Here is an 11,912-nt window from a genome sequence, read left to right as displayed (position 1 = left end):
AAAAAAAAAAAACAAAAAGGTTTTCTTATCACCAAACACTTTTTTTTTTTTTGCCCAGTATATATATATATATATAATGGTTTTTGAATATTGTAAATTTACAGATAATTTGTTTCACATTGAATATTAGAAAATATGAACAATAAAATGAAACATCCATAGATTACTTGCTCCGAGCAAATTCTATTCACTAGTATGGTCCCACAAAAAGGGATCCAAAAGTTTGACTTATTTCTTCATTGTCGGGCGGCCTCGGATCTATTGTTTTCTATGTGTGTGTCGGCTTTAGAAATTTCTATGTACATTGAAAGTTAAACATGAAAAGATGAAGAGGAAAGAGAGAACATATAATGCATATACAATATTTCTTTTGGGACGAACAAATTGCAACCAGACTAAGAGAGGAGGTAGCAAGGTGAAGAAGTGCATGGCAAACTTTGGTTTGATGATGATGTTTCGGAGTCATCTAGTCTTTCTTGTGTTGTCGTTGGTGGCCAAAGCTCAAGCTGCTAATGGAACTCTTCCCCATGATGAGGGTAAGCTCGCTTCTGCTTCTGCCAGCTTTCTCCTTCAAGCTAAACCAGTATGCTAATTAAGATTATAAACTTGATTGCTATATAATATATATACATATGTATATATATATATATATATTTATATGTACTATGCAGTGGAAGCCCTTCGTGAAATAGGTGAACAACTGAATAAGAAAGACTGGAATTTCAGCGATCCCTGCAGCAATATCCCAACAATGGCCACCCCACATACCGATGAATACAACAACACGGTAGTCTGCAATTGCTCCTTCCCTGCCAATCAGTGCCACATCCAGAGCATGTATTTCTCTCCTTAATTCCCTCTACTCCAACACTTTCGTCTCTACGTACTATAATACTATATATTATATTAGTTATCAGACTAACAAAAACAATATTATATATAAAATATTATAATATACCCAGTTATCAGACTGATAAATGCATTCTTTTAATTAATAGTTCTTAAGAAAAAGATAAAAGTAGGGAAATTTGTTCCTTGTTTGTTTTGCTCTTTACAAGGGATTGAATCACCTGTTATGCTAAAAATATGAAACATTGGATTTTGGGCAGTCTCGGGTTTGGAAATTGAAGTCGGTAATGTGTCCCCTTGAATATTGATGAACCTGATACATGCTTTTTTATTTTTATTTTATCTATTTTGCCTGTAAGAAGTTCCTTCACCTACGAATGGTCCCAGAAGGAATTGAGGTATCTGGGTTTATTGATGATCCGGTCCCTCTTGCTGATGAAGACAAAGAATCCGCGATGAGAATGTGAACTGGAATCCATGAAACGCAGATTGAGACTGCTGATCTACTTCATTGGCTGTTAGGAGAGCTCAACTCAATTTTGCTCATTGCGAGTCCTTGAGCTGATGGGTATTTTAGATTTGGTTGGATTTTTACATCCTCAGCGTGGACTTGGAAATTTTGTACCTTTTTCCATACTCTTTCCTCACCAAGCAGGTTGGTTGGCAGTGGAGTATAACTTTTGGGCTTTCGGTCCAAGTGGTGGCTAAGTGGCTATGGTGAAGGCATGAGGTTCTGGATCAGGGAAAAAACAATTTTTTTTTTTTTTTTGGTCTAAGATTAGATATTGGTTGCTCAATGCTTTTGGGTAATGCAATATGAAACGAAATTGAACTATTGAAGAATTTTGAAATTCGGTTATGTGTTATGTTTGTTTGGTGGTTTCCGGCGGTTATATGTTATGATATTTGTTGGTCTTGGGTGCTAAATTATATGGTAATTTGAAATAGTTAAATTATATGTTCAAAAATAACAAGTGTTTGTAAAATTCCTTCCTTGCTTTACCTCCAAAATTGTAAATATATGATTTTCTCTATCCATGTTATGACAGTTTCCTCATGGGGCAGGATCTCGATGGCGTGCTTCCACCATCACTAGCAAAGCTAACTTTCCTCAAGGATGTGTATGAAGAGCTCCCATTATTAGTTTTGGTTTCTATGATCTTCAATCTATTAGCTCTCACACTAATAAGTTTTCATTATTGCTTATAGTAATTTGGGCCAGAACCATCTTAGCGGTTCTATACCACACGAGTGGGCTTCTACAAAGTTGGAAATACTGTAAGGTTCCACCCTGCATGTTCAACTTCAAGGTGGTTTATAAAAGGAATTGAATTAATGAACGGATCCATTGCAGGGTCATCAGTGTAAACAATTTATCTGGACCAATCCCTGCCTATTTGGGAAACATTACTACTCTCAGAGAGTTGTATGTTATCAGAATCTCCCACACTTATCTCTGAACTCATTTGAAGTTGTATTTTTGAAATACGGTCTGTTGATAACATTTAGAGGAATATGCTTTACAGGGCCCTGGAGAGCAACTTGTTTTCAGGAACTATTCCACCTGAGTTTGGAAAATTGGTTAACTTGGAGACTCTGTCAGTATGCAATTTTTATTTCCTTTTTGTTCTTTCTTTTTTTATTATTATTACTATATTTTTTTTACTTCAATAAGTCCATTTTGTTGATTTTCTTTGATGTGCTTATGCCACGACCCACTTTTTGGAATGAAATGTATCAAGTAAAACTTGAGGTGACAATTGTTTGGTCATGATAATTTCAGCTTTCTTAGTGCAAACAATCTCACAGGAGAATTGCCTAATACTCTTCGCAATCTGACCAAATTACTGGTCCTGTAAGTATTAATTTGTACTGTTTCTATAATAATTTAAGACCCTGATGCGATTGTTTTATGAAAGATCCTTTTTAATTATTGATAATTTGCAGTAGGATTAGCAGCAACAACTTCACTGGAAGAATCCCTGACTTCTTTCAAAGCTGGAAATCACTTGAGAAATTGTAAGAATACCCTAGGTTTTCATAAGAATACCCTACGTTTTCATAGTATTTTACCATGACATAATCTAAATATGTGTAAATTGTGTTGTTAACAGAGAGATGCAAGCAAGTGGTTTTGAAGGACCCATTCCTTCTAGTCTTTCTATTTTGAATAATTTGACGGAATTGTGAGTCCTTGCTAGTAACTATTAAATCTTTTGTTGCATGGTCTCCTTAAATCTTCTCATGCCTTCAAATTATGAAATTTCATTGCTGAAAATGCTTGAACTATCAATTATCTTGTTGTGACTCTTTCCAGAAGGATTAGTGACCTAAATGGTGAGAGTTCAGATTTTCCAGATTTAGAAAACATGAAAGACATGCAGATACTGTGAGTCCTATTTATGCTTCACGGTTCTTTCTAATTTGAATAATCTACTTGCAATCAGACTTGAAATTTGTGCTTATGGGACTTTCTTGAAATTGCAGGATGCTAAGGAGCTGTAATATAAAAGGAAGCTTCCCTGAATATATATCTACTATGAGAAGTCTTAGAAATTTGTAATAGCTCTTTTAATTTTCTGTCCCAGTTTTTTGTGCTGCGCAGTACTTATTAATGGGCTTGACACATAATTGGCTATATATTTTTAGCAAAATTTTAGCAAAGAAACAGACTATACAACATGTTTAAAAAAAAAAAAATCTTCATATTTGTTAATTCTTGACTTTATTTTTCATATTCAGATCAAACGTCATTCAGATACTTTTCTTCTATGTTTTCATGACATCAGAAGTTTTATTTTGCAGGGATCTTAGCTTTAACAGACTGGAAGGGACGATTCAAAATTTTGCTGATTTAGTGCAATTGGACACAATGTAAGTAGTGTCAACGTTATTGAGTGCCTAGGTTACTTGGCTTCTGAAAGATTTTTGTAAAGTTTATATGTCATACGGAACCATCATTTTGTTGACCCATATGGATATCCAACTTATAATTTATAATAAACTTTCTTTTCAAAGTTAATGTGGATGCATAGTTTTAGATGATGGGAGCTCTAACCTAAGCAGAATACAATTAGTATCTTAGCTTCTGAGGGGTAGCTAATGCACCCATATTTACTGGCTAGGAAATTTTTAAATATGTATAGCTTAATTTTCATGCCCTTACTCTGACCTGTCTACCTTTGCGATTGGTTTTATCTTTTAGATATTATGGAAGCTGTTATGTTTAGAAAGTAACAATTGTCAGCAATTTTGCTTTTCTTACTTGTCTAGTTATCAGTTTTGACACTGTATTGAGAGTTCTTTAAGAATATAAAGAATGTGGAAATTCCAAGTGGGCAATCCTCAATGAGCATATCAGGGTAGAAATATATCCTCAACAAATGTAAAATTTGAAATTTAAAATTTCTATTCCACAAGATATTCAAAGTGCTGTATTATTGTTATTATTATGAACTTTTGAAGTAGAAATGATATAAGTTAATATTTCATTTTCCTCATATGTTGTTATTTTGCCTCTTAATTAGATATCTGACAAGTAACTTTCTCACTGGGGCTATACCAGATTGGCTCAAAAGCAGAGATAGTCGCTAGTATGTTTCCTCCTATATTTTTCATAAATTACATGTTTTACTTTTTGGCTTTATCAATTATTTACTTGGATAACATTCAGATAAGGCATGAGGACACAGAGATGAATATGCATGTATATTGTATGTCCCTGTTTATTTTAGGTGCCTGCCTGTAGGCTTTCACAAACACTCGAGTTTGGTTACAAATAGACTTGGTAAAAAGATTATAGCCCTATACTAATGTTCCTGAGAAACATGGTGTACTACACAGCTTCAATATGTATTGCGTTAATCACCTTTGTCATGTACGCACATATTTTTTTGTTATCTGAAAATAGGAAGGTGGGTAGTAAATTGTATTGATAGTTGGTTAACTCTGCTTGGTTCTTAGAAGAAATGATAACATTTTCCTGTTTTGTTATCCTATTTAAACTAAGCTGATTTACAATATGAGAGGTTATACTGAAGTACCCCAATATGCTTTTCTTGGCTTTCCATTAGCTGATAAAAATGTTCATTTTCATGCAGCCAAATAGATCTTTCTTACAATAATTTTTCTGAGATTTCTGTTCCACCTACTTGCCGAGAAACCTTGTAAGAGTAGTTCTTTCACTTCTTTAAAGCTTTCCAATTGATATATTTTATTTTACTTTCTTTTACCTTGTGAATAAGTAACTACTTTTGTTGTTACATCAGCAATTTGTACCGAAGCTTTTCCAGACAGAACAATTTGTAAGCATCAAATTTACTAAAATAACAAGAATCTTTGGTTTCACTATACTATGGCATAAAATAATGATTCTTCTTTGTACTATACTTGCATAGGATTTTGAGCAAGTGCCTGAATTCATGTTCAAAAGGTATTTAAATCCTCACGCAAAGCAAAAAGGCTGAAGTATATTCAGCTTCTTTCATCTATTTAAGAAATTGAAATATTGTTAACTTCAATTGCCTTCTATCATGTTTTTCTATATGTTGGTTTTGTTTCATAGAACATTATTCATTGCATATAAATTGCGGAGGACAACAAACCACCATTGGAAGCATCACTTATGAAGGGGATGAAGATACAGGAGGTGCAGCAAAGTTTTTCCACAATAACACAGCAAACTGGGGATTTAGTAGCACTGGTGATTTCTTGGATAGGAGAAGTACCCAAGATGATTATATAGCAAAAAATATGTCCATACTAAGAATGAACAATTCCAAATTGTACACAACTGCACGCGTTTCTCCTCTTTCACTCACATATTATGCTCAATGCCTAGTCAATGGAAATTACACGGTGACACTTCACTTTGCAGAGATAGTATTAAGAGACAATATATCCTATTTTGGTGTTGGAAGACGAATGTTTGATGTTTATATTCAGGTAGTCATTTGCATTGCTTACTGCTTTTGTAGCTACACTTGGTAATAACTGGTCTGTGATCAAAACTATTATAAATTATATGTTATCACCAAAATATAAATAAAGTCTAAAGATTTTATATGAACCATAATATACTGCTAATATAAACTATGGGCCATAAAACTATAGACCTGTAGATAGTACAATCTTTACATGTCTAACTTTACTCTGTATGTCTGCTTTTATAGGGAAAACTGGAGCTGAAGGATTTTGATATTGAAAAGGAAGCTAGTGGAGTTGATAAGGAAGAGATTGTAGTACGTAAAACAGTTGTTAATAGTAATACTTTAGAGATTCGCTTCCATTGGTCTGGGAAAGGTACAACAAATGTTCCTAAGCGAGGAACATATGGTTCTCTTATATCTGCCATCTCAATAGAGTCTGGTATGTATAATAACTTTGTTTAAATTTGTTGTGTTTTCAAAATCAATGCACTAGTAATTGACGTGTCCTTCACAATTATTCTCAAAAGTATAACTATCATTTCTAGTTTTTGGTTTTAGAAAATTTGTCACTCTCCTAACAAGCATAAAAAATTATTTTTCTTCACAAAAACCAGAGTCGTAATGTCAATGGAAATTGTGCATCTTAGAACTTGAGATTTGAAACGTTCAACCTTTACATTAGAAGTGTAAGACTGGATTAAAATTTATCAAAGTTTCTGAAGGTGCAATCTTTATATTTAAGACTTAATTTTTTTTTTATTTTTTTTTTTTGGTTTAATTGAAATTAAATGATCTCCATTCTAATAGTTACACTTATTTGTTCTCATCAGTATTAGAATTGATTAACTGTGTTGTGTATGTGACAGACCCTTTTTGCCCCCATTAGTGGAGGAGCATACAAGAGTAGGAAGAGCTAAAGTGTGTGCATGCGTTGCCTTGATTATGTATTTGGGTTATTTTTCTAACAGTTCTTTTAGGGACAGCCAACAGGTTGGACCGAGTTAATTGAACTGAGTGTTAGTATTATTTAATCCTATCATTCATGTCTTTTTTGAGATCATAATATTAAAATACAAATACCATAAGAATAATAATTATAATAATAATAAAACACCATGTTGGTATTTACAAAAATTTACTCTTTTGTGATATTACCTAATTTAGGGTACATGCCCAATCTCTCAACTATTTTGGTATTTTGTAGATTCCAAACCTCCTAATGAAAGCAAAAAGACGATGTATATTGTGATTGGAGGTGCTTTGGTTTTATGCCTAATTTTCATAACTATAGGCAGTCTTTGGTGGAAAAGCTTTTTCATTGGCAAGACGTCAAGAGAAGAAGGTAAATGATAAACTATTCAGACCTTGAGCCTTCTTTTTATTATTTTACACTTAGAGGAATTACAACCGTTATCTATTCCCGTCTATTGCTTTAAAAACTTTGTAAGGTACTCAATAGTCGAGACAATATACTACTGCTAAATTTTCATTCATTCTACCTTATAAAGTTAAAGGTGCAAATATGTTGTTTGGCTAAAGAATTAGCAATCTCAAGCTACTGCATGATTGATTACAGAAGAGGTATAAACCAATTTCTAAACTTAGTTTTACTAAGCATGTTGCTTCTGTTTGTAAATTTGACAATATAAAGCACTCCAATATTTCAAGTCAAAAGCTCAATTGAGTTATACAAATTTTTATGTAAAGAATGTAAAAGATTGAGATTGGTTAAAACTTTCTTTCTAGAACTTCTATAATCAACTAATGCATGCAGCTCCTTTTTGCTACTTGGGTTGTCTTTCCTTTGCCTTTCTCATTGTGAAAAATTTTGTTAACGTTCAATGAAGAAGTAATCCAACAGAGATAACCTTGTTTTTTGGGCAGTTCTGAGGGGAATAGATCTTCGAACTGGTTTCTTTACATTCAAACAAATCAAAGCTGCCACTAACAACTTTGATGTTGGAAACAAGCTTGGGGAAGGTGGATTTGGATCTGTCTACAAGGTATCTACAACTTCATTTTGTTCCTATTAGTATATATTTGCTATTGTCTTTCTTTTCTTTTCATCAATGTTATTTTACATGTAAGCCTGACATGGTTAAATGTTGCAATGCAGGGTTTATTATTAGATGGAACAAGTATAGCAGTTAAGCAACTTTCTTCAAAATCAAAGCAAGGAAATCGTGAATTTGTAAATGAAATAGGCATGATTTCTGCTTTGGAACACCCAAATCTAGTTAAACTGTATGGATGCTGTATTGAAGGAAAACAATTGATTTTGGTATATGAGTACATGGAGAACAATAGTCTTGCACATTCATTGTTTGGTGAGCTTTAAAAACAGTTCAATGGTATATACAAAGAACTTGTACGGTGAACTGTATTGATTTGGTATCTTTCTTGATAAAAAGGTCCTGAAGAAGGTAAATTGGAATTGGACTGGTCTACCAGGCAGAAAATATGCCTTGGCATTGCAAAAGGTCTGGCTTTCCTGCACGAGGAGTCAACACTAAAAATTGTGCACAGAGACATTAAGGCTTCAAATATACTGCTTGATAGGGATCTTAACCCTAAGATTTCTGATTTTGGTCTGGCCAAATTGGATGAAGAGGAGAACACCCACATTAGCACCAGAGTTGCTGGAACTATGTGAGTCATCCTTCTTTTTGCTGTTACTGCAGATTTTGATTTGTTCTTATATTCTTTTTTTTCCATCCAAATTTTCATCATGATTATTTTTTTTTCCAGATTTTGAGCATAATGTGTTGATTCAATGTTTATAGGATAACTAAGCATTCCCTTTGTTAAAAGTAATAATTTTGTAATTTTGTTAAAGCATGTGGGCCACAGGTAATTGGCTTGATTTCTTTACTTTTTGTGCAGTAAAAAGCATGTGATGCCGTTGCTTTCTAGGAAAAATCTAGAATTAAATTAGTGTATTAGTTTTGTCAAGTCGAAAGTTTCTTGCATTTGTGCCCTCGTGCATAGTTCTCCTTGTAGCAAGAAACTTCTGGGTGGCTTTATATTGCCTAAATAGGCTCCCTCCGTTTCTAAGCCAAGAGCAATCTTAGCCAAGCAATAGCAATTGCAGCAGACACTTAATGTATCTTTCTAGCATTACTCCTCTCTCACTTTTCTTGGTCTACCCTCTCCCTTTATAAAATCACTTGCCCAATTTACTTAGTCTCCAAGCTTCCAATCATGTTATTATTCCACTTTGTTATTTTACATTAAAACTCCAAATTTTCCCATATATGATAAATGGGAGGACAAAACCTAGGTTTGAAAAAATTGATTCACAGAAATTTTATTTCCATAGCATAAATGTTTTTTAACTCATTCCTTAAAAAAGAAGAATCAGACAACATAGATAAAAGTATTATGTTTTTATGCAACATTTTTTTTTTTTTTTTTTTTTTTGGTTTTTGTAAGAGATGCCTATTCATGTAAAATGCGTAGAAGTGAACCATCAAAGTTCATAAATGATTGGACCATTTCCAAAGCTACAAAAAAGATTTCGCATTTAAGGTGCTATCAGTAGTAAAAATATGCTACAGCCAATTCTAAGTCTACTTAATGCTATCTAACCCTCTGGTCTGTCCCTTTTTTTTATTGTTTTTTTTATTTTTCCTTGAACTATCACTTGATTCAATACATCTTTATAGTAGTAAATCATGCAGAAATCAATGAATAGATTTTTTGTGCAGAGGATACATGGCGCCGGAATATGCTTTGTGGGGTTATTTGACTGATAAAGCAGATGTTTACAGTTTTGGTGTTGTTGCGTTGGAACTTGTGGCTGGAATAAAAAACACAAAATTTCACCCACAAGAGAATTATGTCTGCCTTCTAGATTGGGTAAGATGCTAATTTACAATACTATGTCAAGTATAAATAGATGCAAATCATGAAAAATAGACATCAGATCAGATTTTTTTTTTTCTTGTTTTTCTTTTTTTTTTTTTTTGTGTGACTTGACTTATCTATTCAACTGTCTGTGACATTATACTTGATGCCAAAGAAACTCAGAATGATGAGATTTTTAAGTCAGGGCAACAGATCAACGTAGGGTAGGTGTCCAGTATATGCGTGTTGCTTGTGAGCTCTTAGTTTGAACTTGACTCGCAATGAATTTAGGCACAGAATTGATCTTTTTTTAACACTTGTGGTCCTAAATTTTCCGTATTTTTTTTAGGCCATGAAAAATGTCATAGCATAAGATTTCTGATAGTTGTACACTTATAATTTTTTTTATCTTTATTTTTGTTTTTTATTTTTTATTTTAGGCCATGGGAAATGTTATAACGTAAGATTCCTGGCGGTTGTACGCATATAATGCATTCTACTAAAACAACTCTGATTTTTAGGTACATTTTTAGTTATTCATATTCCTTCTACATACTTTTCTATTTGCTTGATACAGGCCCTTGTTTCAAACCAAAAAGGAAAACTAATGGAGCTGGTAGATCCAAAGTTAGGATCTCAGTTCAATAAGAAAGAGGCAACTAGAATGATTAAAGTAGCTATGTTATGCACTAATCCATCACCTGCACTCCGACCTTCCATGTCTGCCGTAGTGAGCATGCTCGAAGGCCGAACCACTGTTCATGAATTGATCATGGGTCCAAATATTCATGACTTACCATTGACAATTGGGGCCTTGGGAGACCAGTTTGATCCTATTGAAAACCAGAGTGAAAGTGAAGTACGGAATCATTCATGGGATGGAACATGTGTTGGCTCTTCCTCTATATCCGTACGGGATCCTTAGTCTTTAGTTATCAGCAGCAGAAGCAGAAGCAAATTTTGTTTCCAGCATTGCATATTAAGGCTTGTTTACAAACTCCATTCTCAACTTCGACTATAAGTAAGAAAATAGTTCAGTTGCAGTATATTTGTGTTGTATATCCCAAGAATGAGTGGAAGAATATGTGATACATATAACAGAAGCTGTATGTATCTCTGCCTCTGTCATTGTAATTGGCTTTATTTGTTCTTGCTCTTTTAGAGCCACAGTAGGATTCTCAATTAAATAATTTTTTGTTTATCGACTGCACCTTGGTCAGCATTCCCATTTTTAATCATATAGACCCACACTTACGATCTTGTAAATTGAGCTATATCCTTTTTCCAATTAAATGGAATTCCAAACCAAACCAAACGGGCTGGATCCACATTACAAGAGAGGGTCAAGTCATAAATCAAGACAAAAATAAAAATTAAAGACATTTTCAATTTATAATTTAATGAATTTAAAATGAATTATAAATTTTAAAAAATTTAATAGATTGTTATAGAATTTTATAAATTGCATAGAGAATTTAAAAGAATTCATTAAATTTTTAGAATCAAGATTGTATATTATATTGATAATTTTTTTTACAATTTCATTTTTAAAATCTTTTCAAATTCATTAAAATTTATTATTTTTTAAAATAGTTTAAAATCAATAAAATTGTATTTATATAAATTTTTTTAAAATCTAAATCGAATACTTATGAATTTTTAAATATTTTAAAAAATTTTTAAACTCTAAATTGAAAATATCTTTCAAAATCTGTTTAGCATACCAAATTAAAAAAGTTTGATAAATAAGTTCTCTGTTCCAAACTTTTTCGTCCATATTAATGAGAACACCAATCTTCTTTAAGCCCCGGCGTGTAAGCTCAGTGAGAACAGGATAATCATCAAACCATTTAACCTCCTGGGTTTTAACCAGTAGAATTTAATGGTCCCCAACCCCAATATCAGAATAGAAAGAAAAGAAGAATTTAAAGCAAGTCTTTAATTATGTTGGAAATAATATAGCATGATTTAACTTTCAATAATGAAATTTTTTATTTTTCACATATATAAGTTTCTAGGAGAAACAAATCAAGTCAATAATGAGAAAACCCTGTTTTTTCTATTTGATTCCTTTCAAATTTTAAAGTTGAATAAAGTGCACATGTACATTCCTACATAAGATTGGCTTTAATTCTATGTGATCATGTTTGGTAGGAAGGATAAGGATTGGGATTGGAATTAAATAATCCAAATCTCATATTTGGACCAGGAGTTCACAAAATTAAAAATTGCCGTTGATAGGATTAAAACATTTTGGATCTACCAAATAAGCCCCTCATATGGGATAAA

General features: G+C 32.8%; 1 protein-coding gene across 3 annotated transcripts; it reads left to right on the top strand.

The window, feature by feature from the left end:
* The first annotated feature begins 256 nt into the window (after nucleotides 1-256).
* Nucleotides 257-10,824, top strand: LOC107426604 (probable LRR receptor-like serine/threonine-protein kinase At1g07650). 3 transcript variants are annotated; one of them, XM_060820330.1, is made up of 26 exons: nucleotides 257-536; nucleotides 672-837; nucleotides 1,899-1,970; nucleotides 2,059-2,127; nucleotides 2,204-2,275; nucleotides 2,376-2,447; nucleotides 2,633-2,704; nucleotides 2,797-2,868; nucleotides 2,964-3,035; nucleotides 3,167-3,238; nucleotides 3,337-3,408; nucleotides 3,655-3,723; nucleotides 4,377-4,442; nucleotides 4,950-5,015; nucleotides 5,118-5,153; nucleotides 5,247-5,281; nucleotides 5,414-5,793; nucleotides 6,021-6,216; nucleotides 6,982-7,119; nucleotides 7,662-7,780; nucleotides 7,894-8,104; nucleotides 8,189-8,426; nucleotides 9,485-9,635; nucleotides 9,973-10,004; nucleotides 10,096-10,128; nucleotides 10,289-10,361. In XM_060820330.1, the coding sequence occupies exons 1-24, from the start codon at nucleotides 326-328 to the stop codon at nucleotides 9,994-9,996; spliced, it is 2,751 nt and encodes a 916-aa protein (XP_060676313.1). In that variant the 5' UTR covers nucleotides 257-325; the 3' UTR covers nucleotides 9,997-10,004; nucleotides 10,096-10,128; nucleotides 10,289-10,361. The 3 variants fall into 3 exon arrangements, with proteins under 3 accessions (XP_060676313.1, XP_024923187.3, XP_015892319.3); XM_025067419.3 differs by lacking the exons at nucleotides 9,973-10,004; nucleotides 10,096-10,128 and having other exon boundaries at nucleotides 260-536; nucleotides 2,800-2,868; nucleotides 10,201-10,824; XM_016036833.4 differs by lacking the exons at nucleotides 9,973-10,004; nucleotides 10,096-10,128 and having other exon boundaries at nucleotides 261-536; nucleotides 10,201-10,824.
* Nucleotides 10,825-11,912: the final 1,088 nt, after the last annotated feature.

The sequence above is a fragment of the Ziziphus jujuba genome, chromosome 1, assembly GCF_031755915.1.
Source record: "Ziziphus jujuba cultivar Dongzao chromosome 1, ASM3175591v1".
NCBI classification, from domain to species: Eukaryota; Viridiplantae; Streptophyta; class Magnoliopsida; order Rosales; family Rhamnaceae; genus Ziziphus; species Ziziphus jujuba.
This window is presented reverse-complemented; position numbering and strand designations above follow the sequence as displayed.